The sequence below is a fragment of the Diorhabda carinulata genome, chromosome 4 (genome assembly GCF_026250575.1).
Source record: "Diorhabda carinulata isolate Delta chromosome 4, icDioCari1.1, whole genome shotgun sequence".
NCBI classification, from domain to species: Eukaryota; Metazoa; Arthropoda; class Insecta; order Coleoptera; family Chrysomelidae; genus Diorhabda; species Diorhabda carinulata.
Genome location: NC_079463.1, coordinates 15,922,543 through 15,941,702, shown reverse-complemented (window position 1 = coordinate 15,941,702; position 19,160 = coordinate 15,922,543). Strand labels below are relative to the sequence as shown.

Below are 19,160 nucleotides of genomic sequence, written 5' to 3'. Positions count from 1 at the left end.
GCACGTGCATTGTTAGACTCGGGTTCTAAATCAAATCTAATAACCTCTGACCTTGCGCGAAAATTAAATATCGGTACTACCAAAATAAACTTACCAGTGATCGGTGTTAATCAGGTTACTACTAATATCACAGAGCAATTAAATATTGATATAATTTCAAGAGAAAACAATTCTTTTCAACAAAATGCTACATTTTTAGTTATAAACCAAATAGCGGGTAATATTCCAAACTTCAAAATCGATTGTCAACATTTAAATATACCGAAACACATTACTCTTGCGGATCCTGAATTCGATAAATCCGCCAAACTGGATATTCTCTTAGGCGCGGGTGTCTTTTGGGACATTTTAGCGGATGGGCAATTTAAGCTCGGCGACGGTAAACCGATACTTCAGAAAACATTATTTGGATGGGTCATATCGAGACCCATATATCAAAATTATTCAATTCAAAATAATAGTAGTAATACCATATCATGTAATTTAATCACAACTACGCTTGAAAACGCAATTGAGAAATTTTGGAAAATCGAGGAATACCAAGACGATAACAAAACCAAACGGACGATCGAAGAAAAACAATGCGAAGAACATTTCCTAAAAACAATTCAGCGGACGTTGCCAGTTCGCGAAGGTGTAGGCGATTTGGGGAATTCGAAGATGAATGCGATTAAAAGGTTTCACAAATTAGAAAGTAAACTGATCAATGACACAGTCATAAGTCAACAATATTCGGAGTTCATGAGGGAATATGAAAAACTCAGGCACATGACCAAGGTCCCGACGTGGGCAACGGAAGTGGATGAAAAGGGAGTTTTTTACCTACCACATCATGGTGTCGTGAAGGATAGTGCAACCACTAAACTACGAGTGGTGTTCGATGCATCCGCCAAAACAGGAAACGGTATTTCGTTGAATGATACGCTCATGGTGGGTCCTACAATACAAGAAGATCTTTTTGCTATCATCATTCGTTTTAGACAACACAATGTAGCAATGGTAGCGGACATAGAGAAGATGTACCGGCAGGTGGAAATTGTAGAAGAGCAACGTGATTTACAGCGAATTATGTGGCGTTCGGATCCAAACCTGCCTCTAGAAGTCTACACATTAAACACCGTAACATACGGCACAGCTCCAGCTTCATTCATTGCTATACGATGCTTGCACAAACTCGCTTTAGAAAACAGTAAAAAGTACCCAGTAGCATCACAAGTAATAACTCGCGATTTTTATGTTGATGACCTCATCACTGGTACAGACACCATTCAAAATGCACAAATTTTGAGGCAAAACATCACCAACATTTTAGAAAGTGGATCCTTTCCTCTTCGGAAGTGGAAAACTAACAAACCAAACATTTTCAACGATATTAACAACATTTCAGATCTACCAGATCATTATCTATCAACCGATGACCAATCAAAAACTTTAGGGCTTGTCTGGAACTCTCAATCAGACACGCTACATTTCAGCACAAATTCAATACAAATTGAAAATAACAATTTCACAAAACGCGAAATACTCTCCGTAATTGCTCAGTTATTCGATCCATTGGGCTTGGTCGGTCCAGTAATTGTTAAAGCCAAAGTTATCATGCAAAAACTTTGGCAGCACAAAGTAGATTGGGATCAAATTGCTCCTTCACCAATAATTTCAGAGTTTATTCATTTACAAAAGGAATTACCTATTTTGGCTACAATTAAAATTCCTAGACAAATAACAGTTCCCAAAGCCAATGTTATTGAAATTCACACTTTCAGCGATGTATCTACTATCGCGTATGGTGCGTGTTCATACCTACGAACTGTAGATAACTCCGGACAATGCTCTGTACGTTTAATTTGTGCTAAATCAAGAGTAGCACCTTTAAAGGTTGTCACGTTGCCACGCTTGGAGCTAAACGCAGCTTTATTAGCAACGAATCTGACAGCTAAGCTCATGGAGGCTTTTACTTGTCGTATATCTAACATTTTTTATTATACTGATTCAACCATCGTTTTATCGTGGTTAAATACGGAACCCGCACTTTTAAAAATATTTGTAGCAAACCGCGTAGCGGACATACAAGGAAAATCGAAAATTGGCAACATGTAAAATCCGAACATAACGCGGCTGACATCATCTCGAGAGGATCACTACCCAGTCAGCTGCTCGAATGCGACATGTGGTGGAACGGGCCGTTCTCTCTAAGCAATCCTAATCAACCGGTCACGAATAATAATTTTTTACCACTTAATGAATTACCAGAGGTAAAAAATTCCGCGTTAACACAAAATGTAATTATAGCTGATAGTACGATATTCGAGAGATATTCTAATTTCGACAAATTAAACAGAGTCATAGCGTGGATTTTACGATTTAAAGGTAACACATTACGTGCAAAACATGATAGAATATACGGTACAAAACTCACAGTGCACGAATTAAAACTGGCAAAACAAAGTATTATAAGGGCAACGCAATCAGTGCATTTTGCGGAAGAAATAAAATGTTTAATTAAAAATAAACCGCTAAACGCTCATTCAAAATTGTTAACTTTAAACCCATTTTTAGATAGCGATCATTTATTGCGGGTAGGGGGGAGAATTGTCAATTCAAACTTTTCATTTGACAAAAAATTCCCTTACGTCCTACCTCATAATGGTCACGTCACGCGCCTTCTAATCGAAAGAGAGCATACATTATTATTACACGCTGGTGCTCAAGCAATTTTGGCCTCTTTCAGAAACAACTTTTGGCTATTGCGGGGTGAACAAATTGTCAAAAAGATTTTGCATCAATGTATAATTTGCTTTCGAGTAAAGCCTCGCTCTTACAATGAAAAAATGGGAAACTTACTTAGCGTACGCTTCGCACAAGCTAGACCGTTTTTAAGCAGTGGCGTCGATTACGCGGGGCCATTTTCGGTCAAGGAAGTTAAGCACAGAAATAGAAAATTTATAAAGGCATATTTGTGTATTTTTATTTGCATGACTACCAAGGCTGTGCATTTAGAGGTATCAACTGATTTAACTGCAAATTCGTTTCTAAACGTCCTCAAAAGATTTGTTTCACGGCGCGGTCTATGCAGTGATATATATTCTGACAATGGGGGATGTTTTGTTGGAGCAAACAATGATTTGCGATTGTTCCTAAAAACATTAGAACAAGACAATTCATTTTCTACATTTTGTGACACACAAGGAATTCGGTGGCATTTTAACCCTGCGAACAGCCCGCATATGGGTGGTTTGTGGGAATCGGCTGTGAAATCGGCCAAATATCATCTAAAAAGAGTGATAGGTCAAAACTGCTTGTCTTTGGAAGATTTTACCACCCTATGCATTCAGGTGGAGGCCACTCTTAATTCTAGACCTCTCATCCCATTAACCGATGATCCCAACGACCTTTGTCCTTTAACTCCCAGTCACTTTTTAATTGGCGACATGTTGAAGGCCATACCTCAATCAAACGTTCAGCAAATACCAGTTAACAGGCTATCAACGTATCATGCACTGCAGCAAATGTATCAACATTATTGGCGACGTTGGTCTTCCGAATACGTCTCAACTTTGCAGCAACGTGTAAAGTGGAAAACTGCAAGTAAAGAACTTCTCAATATAGGAGCTCTCGCCTTATTGAAAGATAAACATTCGCCGCCATTGTGTTGGGCTTTAGCTCGCATTGTTAAGCTGCATCCAGGCAGCGATGGCATCACTAGAGTAGTTACCTTACGTGCGAAGAATGGAATCCTGAAGAGGGCGGTGTCAGAAATTTGCGTCCTACCCATAGACGTTTAAAAAGTGTTTCTTAGTGATTGACATTTATTTTGACATTTTACTTTTAAGTTATTTGAAAACACATATAAATTTCATAATTTTTTATATTATTTGTCGTTTGAAAGTCGAGCCTTTCAAGGAGGCCGGTATGTTTAACCATTCAATGTATATATTTAAATTATGTTGAGTGCGCTACTGAACTTGGCACATGCGCCTACCTAGAGTAACCGGGCTTGCGCAGAAGAAGACAGACAACAATCATCAAGGAGCCACGAGGCCAACAGCGTTTTTTGTTCAGGCTCACAAAGCATTTGTACAATAAAGTGAAAATCAAAACAAATCGTTTTATTGTGCTTCTCAAATTGTATACAGTCCACTTTAAAACATTTTCAATCAAGATATCCAACCAACTACATGTGGAAAAATTTCCACATGTAAAGCAGAGCATACACGGTCAATAATACTGACAGTATCGAAAAATATTGTCAGTAATACTGATCGTGTAATCCGAGGTATTGAAGTACTGAAGAGGGTACTGAAGATTGATGCTTCAATCCATTCATTCCTCAGTTCTGGTCGCCGAGTAGTGGGGATACTGACAGTAATAATGACCGTGTGGCCGGGTTTGCTTCATTCTTCAGTAATGAGGCGGGTTTAGGTTGTGAAAACACGTGCCATCTAATTGATGAAATCTTGGAGTTCGACGTTGGTTTGCTTTTTGTAGAGTTGCCGTTTATTTTCTCTGAAAACGTGAAGCCTGCTTATTTTCTTACGAATTTAAGTTAAATTACGTTATTTAAATTAAGTTAAATTAAGTTTAATTACGATAAATTTATCTTCCTCAGTTATTAAATTGTGCAAAAACTCGTGCATCCAAAGTAAGTACAAGATTATTTTTAAAATACTGTGAATTTAACCCTCTGGGTACCACGGTCCTCATGAAAGTCAAGTACCACAGGGGTCCTTTTTGGACCCCAAATATTTTTTTCCATTTTAAATCTTGGGTTATTGAATAGGAAGTTGAAACTTGGTACTTTCACATGTTTTTGAATGCTAATAATGAATTTTACCTTCAAGTTTACTCATCTTTTAACTTATGCCCAAAAATAAATAAAAGGTGCAACTTGTTTTTTCTTGTATTTTCTGAAGAAACAATATTTTAAAACGGAGTTTACAAAGGTCATACAGCAGAGAAAGTTAAATTCTCGTAAAAGTGTTGGGTCCCAAAAGGACCCCATGGTACTCGGAGGGTTAATAACGAAAATATTAATCATAACTTCATTTACATTTTGTTAAATAATTTGCAGATGGAGGATAATATGGACGAAGATCTTAAATTATTTATTCATACTTTTGAATCCATGCCCGAATTGTGGAGCTCCACAGATCCAAATTACATGAAAAAAAATAAAAGGATGGAAGCCTTAAATAAATTATTGCCTTTGTACAAAAAAATAAAACCTAACGCGGAAATTTCCGATGTCAGGAAAAAAATAAATACATTAAGATCAAATTTTCGAAAAGAACTTAAGAAAATTGAATCTTCGAAAAGGTGAGAATATATACCAACATTTTGATTTTCTTAGTAAAATTTTATTTAGGCATTAGGTATAGTTGTTTTTATAATAATTATATAAAAAAGAAAATATGAAATGAATTTATTATGTTATTAAAGGTCTGGATGTGGTACCGAAGACATTTACACTCCGTCGTCATGGGTATTTTATGCTCTTCAATTTCTTGATAAAATCGAGCAGCCATTCGAAACCCACTCGTCGATTGATGTGGAAAACGAGGAAGAGGAACAGGTATGATTTTGATTGTTTGGTTTTTACCATAAATTTCAGTATTAAATTTTTTGAAATAAAAAATTAACATTTGCAAAAGTATTATGACAAATTATTATGTAAGATTAAAATATGTACAATATTTATCCCTTGTGGATTTTGCGTCGCTTGCATTCCTACTATGTTCTTCACGAAGACTAGCCCCTACATCTATGCTTTCAATTTCGTTTTGTGCACTAAAGTTTAGAGATTCCTTTTTTAAGTAATTATGCAGATAGCAGCATGCTAGTGTAATTTTTGTTGCTTTGTCAGGACCAAGATTTATTGGCTTTTGAAACACACCAAATCTTGATGCGAGAATGCCAAAGGCATTTTCGACTACACATCGAGCTGTGGACAGTCGTTTATTGAAAGTATCTTGCTCCTTTGTACATTTTTTTTGAGGGTATGGTTTCATAAGGTTGCAGTGCAAAGCAAAGGCCTCATCTGCCACAAAAACGTAAGGAAAATAATCCTCTGAACCTGGTAACTTTGTGGGAGGTGGAATATGCAATTGCTTTTTTAGAAACAAATCCCAAAATTTTGTATAAAAGAGGACCCCACCGTCGGAGATCCTACCATTAGCTCCTACATCCACCATTATAAATTCCTTATTTGCATTGACCAATGCCATTAAAACAATGCTAAAGTGTCCTTTATAATTATAATACAGAGAGGAGGTATTAGCCGGTTTTTTTATGGCGATATGCTTTCCATCAAGAGCTCCGAGACAAGTAGGAAAGTGGCAGTTCTTGCTGAATTCTGCTGCAGTTAATAACCATTCCTCTTCTGTTAAGGGAAGCTGTAAAAAAAAAATATTTTTTAAATAATAATAAGATTGTTATTATTAGTAGTAATAAAAATTTGCTGTAATTAGTTACAAAGAATGTCAATCATTTTTAAAGCATGAAATATGAACATCGAGGAATTTTTTAACTCTTGTTTTATTTTTTAGGCTCAAGAAACTACAAACATAATTCCAGAGGACGATGTTATCACTCAGCCTTCGACTTCAATAAATTACAACAGAAAATCCAAAAAACAAAAAAAATGTAATAAACAATCAGATTTGCTGAATTTAGCGTGTGAGTACCTGACCAAGGAAAAAGAAGGAGATTACAATCTTAACTTAGCGAAAGTTTGGGCTACAAAATTGCAAAATTTGGATGCGTCCCAAAAAATACTTGCCGAAAAGGCCATAAACGACATTTTATTTGAGGCTACAATGGGGAATCTGCATCACAACTCCGTTAAAATCAACGAGCCGCAATCTTCCTGCCTCCATTCATCAAATCCTTCCCAAATACTGAACGGAACCCTTCCTAGTCCAGTCCATGTCCCTTCTACCACCACCACTTCCCCCCAAAAAATTATGATTTTAAACAATAATAACAATTATGATCCAATCGATGATAACGGCATTTCATCAAAAAATAACTTGAAGGACTACTATCATACATTTTCTGAATAAAATAAAATTTTGTAAAGTGTATAAATGCCTATACATACTAATAAAATATTTTACTAATTGAATTTTTTTGTTCAACTTACCTTGATATAATCTCGAAGCACATAGATGAGAGTTTCACATGTTTCAATTATCATTGAACTAATTGCTGCTGGGGAAATCAATGCTGAGAACTTGAGGTCAGCAAAATTTCTTCCTGTCGCCAGGTATCGCAAAGTAACAGCGAGTCGCTCTTTTGGACTGATACTTTGTCTCATATTAGTGTCTTGCTTTTTAATATGAGGTGAAACCATGTCCAATAAAGTTAAAAACGTTGTTTCACTCATTCGAAAATAATTTTTGAAATCTGCAGGATTTTTAACTACTATTTCATTCAATAGGTTTAAATGGGTGTACCTGTCTCTTTCCAACAGCCAATCCTTAACCCATATTCTTCTTTTTTTTCTTTTTTTTACAACAGCAGAAGCTATAACTATTGCCAAACAGGCTCTATCCATGTTAAGTTATCTACTAAAGGATGGAAAGCGGGAACTGACGAATAATATTGACAGTAATAATGACCGTGTGAATTAAACGAACATCAGTAATACTTTCAGTAATAATGATCGTGTAATCACAGAAAATACTGAAGAAGGGCACCTTCAGTACTTTTATCAATACCTACTGTCAGTTTTATTGACCGTGTATGCTCTGCTTAAGTGAAGCAAAAATTGAAGAAGGTGTTTTTGTAGGTCCTCAAATTAGAACGTTAATTAAAGATGTAAAATTTGATGGCCTCTTAAGTAAGAAGGAAAACATAGCTTGGAACGCATTGAAGGATGTTATGAAAAATTTCTTAGGTAGTCATAAAGACCCCAAATACAGTAAATTTGTCTCTAAAATGCTGAATGCATATCAACAATTGGGATGCAATATGTCACTGCAAATACACTTCTTACACTCTCATCTTGATTTCTTCCCCGAAAATCTTGGTGATGTTAGCGATGAACACAAGGAGCGGTTTCATCAAGATATCTGTGCCATAGAACAAAGATACCAAAGAAAGTGGACCACAAACATGCTTGCTGATTACTGTTGGACAATAAAGAGAGATGTGCCGGATGCGAAATACAGAAGAAAATCAACAACCACTCTGTTTTGGATATGATAAATTCATTCAATGCATGTGAGTAAATACACATTTATGTTATATTTTAATTATGTATTACAAAAAAACTGTACGTGATAAAGAAAAACTGCTTACATATTTGCGATGAATTTGGATTTAGAAATACAAGTATATCGGGGGTTGTATATATATTTCGATAGAGTGTCCTCTGTGGAATAGGAATATATACATGAGATGTTGCGGAAGTGAATATTTTAGGAGATATATAGTTTTTCGTATATAATGTTAAGTCTAGGAACATTTCTGAATTTACCGCGTAATTTCTTTATTGGCTCCTAGATGGTGTTACTCTGATGATATTATCATGCGCAGATGAGACGCTTTCGATTATTTTGGACGCTATTGTGTCTTCTACCTTCGACCTGAACAGTCGCATACACTTTTCTTGGAAGTTTTCCATTTTATTCTATTGTTTTCTAATCTATCATATTTAGATCATGGATTTTGTTCCTCTCTGGAATTCCCGCTCTCTTCCAGTGGATAAATCTACTGCCATATCATGGACTCAGGCTCAAGGGCTGCTTCCAAGTAGCTAAAAATGCCGCAGCCACCGTGTTGAAGATTAAAGATTAACTCTTCGCAACATGGCTGCGGCCATTTTTATTGCAACAAATGCAGAGCAGCTGGACGATCTTCTACTGTTAGCGTGGCCAAAGATAGTTGGTTCCAGGATTCGAGCCTCTCTCTGGAAAACAATATCAGGTGAGTCTAATTACATTGTTTTAATTCGTTTTTAATTGAACACTCATATTTTGTAGGCTTCTTTATGGATTAGCACACAATGGGACCTATGACCGCGTTACCTTCTCATTGCCGCCAGATCAACGTACAAGCTTAGGATCAGACACAATTGCCGCTCATTAAGTGAATATTAATTTGTCTGCCGTATTTTTATTATTGTTTGTTTAGTTACAGCTATGCTAGAGAAATGATTATTGGCGATTTCTCTACTGAACAAGATTATCGTGGTCAAATTGGAGGCGATGGTATAATCGTTCAAATCGACGAGTCGACGTTTGGCCATCGAAAGTACGAGAGAGGGCGAATTATCGAAAGACACTGGGTTCTCGGGATGACCTCAGAGGAAACAGAAAGATTTCCGAATGGTTAACTGCCCAGATAACAGCAGAAGCGCCGTCACTCTACTCCCTATCATACAAGAACACGTGGCCCCTGGATCGATTCATGGCGTGGCTATCTTGGTTTATCAGATCTAGGTTATCTTCACGAAGCAGTCAACCATAGTGAAGAATTTATTAGTAAGTTGGTTATATTTTTCATTAGATGTATATATCTTCTGTTTTTAGGTGCATCTGGTGTCCATACTCAGTGGCGTGCAACTAAGGCTTATTTTCGTGGTCGTCATGTTCCTGAAGAATCGTTTGCTGATCATCTGTTCAAATATCTATGGCGCCGCTGGAACCGCAAATTCAAGCGCGATCCATTTGAAGTCTTACTCCAAGCCATTCGTCGCCAATACACTGATTTCCGCTGTTGATTACTTTTTCTGTTTCGGTTCGTGTTAATTTTCATGGAATAATAAGTATAATGAAATGTTTAATTAATTCCTATGTAATTTATTTATTCGTAAAATAAGGTTAGGTTAAGTTACGGTTAAGATTTTCTCATCTTACAGATTTCCATTTATAAATTAAGGTAGCGGGGGGTTCGGGTTCCGATTATTCATATAAATCAACTCGGGTTTATCCTAATATGATATAAATGGGCAAGGAAAGGTGGCAGCACTATCATGGCATGTAAAATGTTCAATTTTGTTCTTTCCGCATATGCTTAATATATATGTATGTTTAATATCCTATACTTTTTATAGGGGCGTTTCCGCATGATGTCACCTATGTACATGTATTCCCCAGGGGACGCTCTGTCGTAATATATAGACGACCCCCAAAAATACTTGTATTTCTAAATCCAAGTCTTACCCATATTTGATTTCAACGCGAAAAGTTGTATTAGAATTAGTTATTTTTTCTTATGTGCCAAAAAATACTTTTTTTGTAGACCAGTGTTATTTGGATAATATCTATACACGGGTTAACTGTAACGACACGGAAATAGTTGTGTCGATCATTGTAATAATGGTGTAACTCCAAAATTTTCTAACTCATATTTTACTGTTTAATAGATTCTAAATTAATCACATCTTTCAGTATAAAAGTGAAGCCACTCCACTTATTCTGCTATACGGCCGTAGATGTCGTTACTGGTTTCGTCAAGGAACATATTTTATCTATTATTCACTTTTAACAGTGAAGTAAGTCACAAGTCACTTTTATAATGAAATAAGTCCGGAGTTAATTCACTTATATTGTGACACATGTTTAACAATTCGTGATAGTTTTCTATAAGTATTTGAAAAATAAGTTTTTTCGTAGTATTATAATAGTAGTATATCGAACATAGAAGATTTTAGTTATTCTGGATCTGAATACCAGCCTAATTCCGAAGAACATAGTACAGGATCTGGTAAGTAATAAATTGATCAATTGTTTTTATAACCTCAAAATGTCATGACCAAGTTAAAGTTTCTTAGCTTTCTGAACAATAATAAATTATAGGAATATAATTCCTAAAGTAATTTCTATACTTTTTGTTCTTTCATTTTAAGATTTTTGTATTTGTTTTAGAAACAGATACGAGCACAAGCTCTGATGAAAATAGTATTCAGCCAAGTATATCAGATCCCGGACCGTCTAAGTCTAGAAAAAGGTCACTCAATAAAGATAATTGTGCAGTTAATAAAAGGAAGTTATTACGTAACAGTGGAAAAGATTATATCACTAAAACGGGAGATGCCAAAATTGGTAAAACCTTCGAAATTATTGACATGAAATGTTTGAATCATCCTGAAGTTTAAAAGACTTTAATCTGCAAAATTCTCATCTCTACGCATTGGTGTAAAAAACGAGAGTTAACAGAAAACACCCCAAAGATCAGTCACGTGCAGGAAAAAAGTACCTTTTAAGTATTTTCTCATGTCCAATATCAAGACACACTTAGTACATAAGAAATGATTTTTAAAGATGTTCCAAATTAGTGATAAAAGATTATATCGATGCCTGTCAAAAAGTGATGTCTCTCATTCTAAGGATAAACCAGGCACCACTAGTAGTTCTCGAAAACTTGATGATTCTGACACCATAGCTCACTTCCAAAGTTTTCCAGCATACAAAGCCATTACACCCAAAAAAGTAATCCTAACCGAAAGTTTTTCAAAATCCTGGTGTTCAATTTATTTTTCTATGCTCAAAAAGCACGGCAACGCTGAGATCAAGAGTTGTGATCGTGGCAATAGTGCGAAAAGTCAGTCGTAAAAAGGTTCGTTAAAAATAACATGTGTTTAATGTAATACGAATAAATAAACGTATTCGAACGAAATTCTATTTACTTATTAACACTGGCAATTAATAATTCAACTATTCCACATATTTTTGGTCCTTCGAGCCGGATGTGTGAATAAGTCTAGTATTATATCAATTTTCAATCAATTAAAATAAAACTACACAAGGAATCAACCCATCCACAAGTTTAAAAAGTGTGCCTATCCAGTTGTCCAGTCAAGTTTCAAGGCGGTAACAGTAACGTTCCGAAAAATAACAATTTGGTCGGATGTGCAAGGAGACAAGGTCAGTCCGATCCTATTCTTACGATTTTCATCTCTATTTACTATTGTCATTAAGATCATTTTGCAAGAGCGTATTATTTGAATTCCATTCGATTTGTATCAAAAATTATAAATCAGGCATTAAAGTATTATTATTAATTGACTTTCACACTAATATAAAAATACAATAAATGATAGTATCAAAATTAATAATTATTTTCTATTATAATGACTAGTGTAGATATTAAACAACTCATTAGAAATAGAGGATCTATAAAAAAACGTTTAACATTTGAAAAATATATATGTAGTTTCAATCAAGGACGGTATTATCTCGCCTGATTTAATAGATGTTCAATTACGATACGACAACAATATCAATCTAATTCATGAATTTGAAAATATACAAAAATTAATAGAACATTTGATAGATGTTCAATTACGATACGACAACAATATCAATCTAATTCATGAATTTGAAAATATACAAAAATTAATAGAAGAACATTGTACAGAAGAACTTGAAATACAGTTTGAAGAACGAGAGCTTTTTGAAAATAAATATTATAGTAATTTATCATTTCTAAAAGACTACATTTCAAAAAGAGCAAGTCCTACAGCAATAGAAAATTCTTCATCAATCAAAGATTCATTATCAAACTTCTCACTTCCTAAAATCAAATTACCTGTTTTTAATGGTGAGTATGATCAATGGCTAGAATTTAAAAAGAATTTTATGTCAACAATTGATTCAAACACCTATCTAAATGATATTCAAAAATATAATTTTTTAAACGCTGCTCTAGAAGGTTATGCAAAACGAGTAATCTCTGGATGTGATGAATCTCAAGATTATCAGAGAGCTTGGCAAAAACTTTGTGAGAAATTTGATAAAAAACAGTTTTTACTTGATACACATCTTAAAGCATTGTTTAATATTGATCCTATAATTAAATCAACATTTATGCAATTTAGAAATCTAGTAGATGACATTTCAAAACATATCACAGCACTTGAAGGAATGAATCTTTCCAAAGAAACCCTCTGGGATATAACTATTATTTATATCATTTATAATAAACTAGATAAATTTACCCAGAACAAATGGAAAGAATCTCTTATTTCATCTGAATTACCTACATTACAAAATTTTCTAGAATTCTTAAAAGAAAGACAAGATGTACTGGAATCTTTGGAAGAGGTTTCTCAAACTAAGGTATTACATAGTAATCATAATAATCCCAATATCCAAAAATCGACAAAGGCACAGGGCCGCAGTCATGTACATTTATCAATGAATAAATTAACATGTAACTTCTGCAAAGGTGAGCATTATATTTATACATGTAATGACTTTTTAAAATTAAGCATCAATGAAAGATGGAACAAGGTGAAAGAATTACAATTATGTTTAAACTGTCTCAGAATAGGACATTCAAAAGAAACGTGCAATTTAGGCCACTGTAAAGAGTGCAAACGAAAACACAATACGCTACTACACAATTCTAACAACACAATGAAAAATGTAAATTAAGACAATCAGTGCAATTCCCAATTAATAAAACAGTCATGCAGTGACTCTAACAAATCATCTATCTCCCAAGGAGATTGTTCAAATGTTTTACTACAAACAAATTCAATTTATAAACAACAAAGCATTTACAATTCATCTGTTCTTCTTTCAACTGTCACTTTCAAGGTAAAAGATGACCAAGGCAATTTTCAATTATGTAGAGCATTATTAGACTCTGGAGCCCAATCCAATCTAATAAACGAATCCTGTTGCAAGCGTCTAAAACTAACGTTGATCCCTACCAATTTGTCAATCATGGGAATCAATCAAACAATATCCACTCTCACAAAAAAGACTTCCATTACCATATACTCGAACTGTAATAATTTTCAACATAATCTATGCTGTAATGTTGTTCCAATTATATCATCAACTACACCCACAGAACAAGTTAATATTTCCTCAATCAATATTCCAAATAATCTTTATCTAGCTGATCCAGAATTCCATTTGCCTAAGCAAATCGACATGATTATCGGCGTCACTCTATTTTGGAACCTTCTATTAGATGGAAAAATCACTCTAGGTAAAAATCGTCCAATTTTACAAAACACCAAGCTGGGTTGGATCATTTCTGGGTTGATTTCAAGTCCAATAAAAACGTCTATTTGCAACCTTTCCAAAACCATACCCAAGGATTATCAATTACAAAAATTTTGGGAACTCAATGAAATCAACGAACCTACTTCAATGTCTGAAGACGATCTTCGTTGTGAAACTCTATTCAAAGAAACCACTTCACGTCATCCTAACGGTCAATTTATTGTTAAACTTCCATTAAAAAAGTCACCTGAAATTTTAGGGAATTCTAAAGAAACAGCAATTAAGAGATTCAAGGTATTAGAGAAACGATTTGAATCAAATCCAGAATTTCATCGTCTGTATAAGAATTTCATTCATGAGTATATACAATTAGATCATATGTCAAAAACAGAATCAATAAGCAACCCAAATTATTACTTTCCTCATCATGGCGTTTTCAAAGAAACAAGTATTACAACAAAACTCAGAGTAGTGTTTGATGGATCATGTATAACAACTTCGGGATGGTCCCTTAACGACTTACAGTTAGTGGGCCCTAAAATTCAGAATAATATTTTTGATATACTAATTAGGTTCAGACTTTACAAATATGTCGTGTCAGCAGATGTGTCAAAAATGTATAGACAGGTTTTAATACACAATAACCATAAACAGCTTCAATTAATAATTTGGAGAGAAAATCCAAATGAGGTATTTTCAACTTACCAACTCAATACATTCACATACGGTACCACGTCAGCGCCTTACCTAGCAATTAGATGTATTAATCAATTAGCTATTGAAACTCAAAACTTATTTCCTATTGCATCAAATATAATTTTGTCAGATTTTTATGTGGAACAGGTTCAAATGATATGAATGAATTACAAACCAGATGTGCTAACATTTCATCTATTTTATCGTCAGCAAACTTCATTCTAAGAAAATGGGTTTTAAATCATCCTCACATTTTAAAAAACATTTATTCTGAAAATATTCCTAACAAAATTTTGAATTTGGGCGAATCTGAAAGCTTCAAAACCCTAGGAGTTCAATGGGATAGTAAACAAGATATTTTAAAATACAATATAAACATTTCTTCTTCTCATATATCTATTAGTAAGAGACAGATTCTTTCTATTATATCTCAAATATGTGACCCACTTGGTCTTCTTAGCCCAGTAATCATAATGGCAAAAATCATCATTCAAAAACTATGGTCAATCAAATTACCATGGGATGAACCTATTCCGCAATATTTACTAGTACTATGGACACAATTCTATAATCAAATAACTCAGTTGAATCAATTAGAGATTCCTCGGATGGCAATCGGATCAACTCATCAATTATTGGATATGCACAGCTTTTGTGATGCTTCGATGCAAGCTTATGCTAGTTGCATTTATCTAAGTCAAGATGCTCAAGGAAACTATTCTATTCAACTGCTATGTTCAAAAAAAAAGGTTTCTCCTTTAAAAACAACTACGATACCCAGGCTCGAATTATGTGTCTCATTATTAGGTGCACAATTAATGAAAGAAATATGTAGCAACAATTTTCCGACAGTACCTATATATTATTGGAGTGACTCACAAATCGTTCTATGTTGGCTTCAAAAGGAATCCAATCAGTTGCAGCAATTTGTCGCAAATCGTGTATCCAAAATTCAAACTATGACCAATATTACCAATTGGCATTATGTCAATACCAAAGAAAACCCTGCAGACTTCGCGTCAAGAGGGATTTTACCAGAAAAGTTAGGAAATTCAAAATTATGGTGGTACGGACCAGATTTTCTTTATAAATCTATTGATTACTCATTATCTAATGAAACTATTCCAAACATAAATTTACCCGATGTAAAGAAAACTAGTAAAATACTAAATGTCACATCTATTGAACAATTTCCATTGTTTTCTAGATATTCATGTCTGAACAAATTGAAGAGTATAACTTGCTATTGCCTCAGATTCATTTCCAACATACAGAAAAGGAAGTAAGCCAGATTAAGTGGCCCTCTTACAGTATCAGAATTAAATCATGCCAATTTCACATTAATTAAAATAGTACAATCAGAATGTTTTCCTGAAGAAATAGCTATTCTAAAATCAAACCAACAGCTACCATTAAAACATAAATTTAATACTCTTGTACCATTTCTTGACGAAAATAATATATTACGTGTAGGAGGTAGATTAAAATTTACATCACTCTCCCTTCATACAAAACATCCTATATTACTTCCTTCAAATCACATTTTTTCGAAACTATTATTTATACATAAACATCATATATTATTACACCCTGGTCCTCAATTATTATTGGCATCCATCGGACAGTTCTATTGGCCTATCGGTGGACGCAATTTAGCGAGGAAAATATCCAAGCAATGCCTAACGTGTTTCAAATTCAACCCAACTTTTGCTACATATCCAATGACCAATTAATCATAGAGTAAAACATCATTACCCTTTTAATTTACCGGAATTGACTATGCTGGTCCATTTCCACTAAAGGACAAGCAAGGACGAGTATGCAAAACACTGAAATGTTATGTTTGCATTTTTGTCTGTTTCTGCACAAAATCTATTCATTTAGAATTAATATCAAATTTAACAACTGAATGTTTTTTATCTTGCTTGAGAAGATTCACGTCCAGACGAGGAATACCATCCGACATTTTTTCAGATAATGGCACTACCTTCATTGGTGCCAACAACCAACTAAAAGAGTTACGTATCTTTTTACATAATAATCAAGATCATATCAATAATCAATGATAATATACGGTGGCATTTTATACCCCCATACACACCGAATTTTGGTGGTCTTTGGGAAGCAGCCGTCAAAAGTACTAAGCATCATTTACAACGCATAATATATAACAGACAATTTATATATGAAGAGTTTTATTCATTTTTGGTACAAATTGAAGGAATTTTAAATTCACGCCCGCTTTATTCCCAATCCATCAATCCAAACGATCTAGTACCTCTCACACCTTCCCATTTTTTAATTGGGCGCCCTATAACCTTACTTCCTGATGCTGATCTTGTAACAACCCCATCAAACCGATTATCACGACTTCAAGATATACAACGGATGTACCAACAATTTTGGCCATGTTTCAAACGAGAATATATTTCTCAATTGCACACGCAATATAAATGGAAGGATCCAGCAAAACCATTGCTAAAGACTGGAACTCTTGTACTAATCAAACATTGTAACCAACCTCCATGCAAATTGCCTCTTGGTAGAATCCTGCATCTGTCCCAAGGAAAAGATGGTGTCTCCAGACTTGCAATGTTATTTTATGTTCAAATTTACTTTACACATTAATGTATTTATTTTGAAGGTACCCTTCAAAGGGGGGAGTTTATGTTCAATTTATTTTTCTATGCTCAAAAAGCACGGCAACACTGAGATCAAGAGTTGTGATCGTGGCAATAGTGCGAAAAGTCAGTCGTAAAAAGGCTCGTTAAAAATAACACGTGTTTAATGTAATACGAATAAATAAACGTATTTGAACGAAATTCTATTTACTTATTCACACTGGCAATTAATAATTCAACATATTCAACACCTGGGTTAACTATCCGAAAGATATACAATCTCTATAAAGAAAAATGTGGGACTGAAATGACTGAACCTAAAAAATATGAATACTAAAATAAAGTTTTCAACACCAAGTTCAATCTGCATTACGCACCGCGATAGGATACATGCAAAACTTGTGACAGCTTAAATTTTAAAATAAAAGGAACTGACGACGAAAACGCAAAGAAAGAGTTTGAAGTTCAAAAGGAACTACAACAAAGAAAAGCAGATTTGGCTAGGGAGAACCTACAAATTGATACTAAAAAGACTAATGAGGCATACATACTTACATTTGATTTGTAAAAAACTTTGGCATTTCCAAAATTAACTACATCGGTGGCATACTATAAAAGAAATTTGTAGTTATATAATTTGGGAATAAATTGTTTTAATAATAAAACAGGATACATGAACGTCTGGAATAAGGTAGAAGGTGGGTGAGGTTCTCAAGACATTGCAATCTGTCTCGTCAAACACTTGAAAACATACGCGGTTCTACAAAATCACATAATCATGGAATCAGATTCTTCCACTGGTCAAAATCGAAACAAAGACCACACTGTCACTTTTAAAGCTGGTACAAGACCCGGACAATAGTAACGCTACAATAGACCACAAGTTTTTAGTGTCAGGGCATTCTTATTTGTCTAATGATGGGGAGTTTGGAATCATTCAGAGTGCAAGTCGCCGTCATGGACAAATTTACAGCCCGGAACAACGGATGGATATAATAAAATATGGTAAGCGCAAAGAACTTTAATTTATTGTTACCGAAATAAGAAATTCCGACTTTATAAGCACTGCGGCCTTAGAAAAATTGGCCTGAGGTTTGAAAGAAATCATCCCTCACAATTTCTATTCAAAGAGATGTTCAACCCATATACCCCATTCTATAGTAGATCTAACTTGAAAGCAGCAAGGACGACCTATCTACTTGTTCAATATTCAACAAGACCCATTATATCAATCAAAAAGACCTATTTTCATTCCAACTCGGTCAAGTTCACGTAATGCTGATGAGCGTTCATCTGATGACGAAATAATATAAGATTAAAATACTAAACGAAATGACATTATGTTTGACTATGTCACTTCAACAGTGAAGTAAATAGAAGAAAAATGTTTTTCTTCTATTAAAAAAGTTTTGATTTTTTTTAAGTTACTATCTGCTAATATAATCTTTGATTTTTCCTAAACAATTAAATATATAGAACATTGAACAAATATTTGTGTTTATTTTAATACACGTCAATTGGCAAAGCCTTCTGTTTCTCGAAACTTAATTCCAAGGAGGATAATTCACTATTACAATGAACGACACAGTTATAGACCCTGGTCGACGGAAGCATATTTAGTCTAATTTTATGTGTTTAAGTGGACTAGTAATTAGTGGTGTACCCACGATATACTTTTATACACTCATAAAATGCTTTTCAACCGCTATAGAGTCCCTTCAATGGTTTTTACTTGAAATCGACCAAACTGTTACACCGTCTCGGTTATGACAGCAACAGACGTAATTCAGTCACATACTAACAATTGACTCAAATTAGTTATCGTCAATCCTACTAAATGGTCGAATGACAACTAAAAAATGTTTGGTCGGTCTTTTACTAT

General features: G+C 34.4%; 2 protein-coding genes across 2 annotated transcripts; one reads left to right on the top strand and one right to left on the bottom strand.

The window, feature by feature from the left end:
• Window positions 1–4,200: 4,200 nt before the first annotated feature.
• LOC130893094 (uncharacterized) lies at window positions 4,201–7,115 on the top strand. Its single transcript, XM_057798891.1, has 4 exons — window positions 4,201–4,639; window positions 5,069–5,313; window positions 5,437–5,569; window positions 6,543–7,115. The coding sequence occupies exons 2-4, from the start codon at window positions 5,069–5,071 to the stop codon at window positions 7,056–7,058; spliced, it is 894 nt and encodes a 297-aa protein (XP_057654874.1). The 5' UTR covers window positions 4,201–4,639; the 3' UTR covers window positions 7,059–7,115.
• LOC130893092 (putative nuclease HARBI1) lies at window positions 5,333–7,751 on the bottom strand. The gene is made up of 2 exons (XM_057798889.1): window positions 7,139–7,751; window positions 5,333–6,389 (listed from the first exon to the last, which is right to left on the bottom strand). Exons 1-2 carry the CDS (start codon window positions 7,550–7,552, stop codon window positions 5,664–5,666), a joined length of 1,140 nt encoding a protein of 379 aa, XP_057654872.1. The 5' UTR covers window positions 7,553–7,751; the 3' UTR covers window positions 5,333–5,663.
• Between the last annotated feature and the right edge of the window lie 11,409 nt (window positions 7,752–19,160).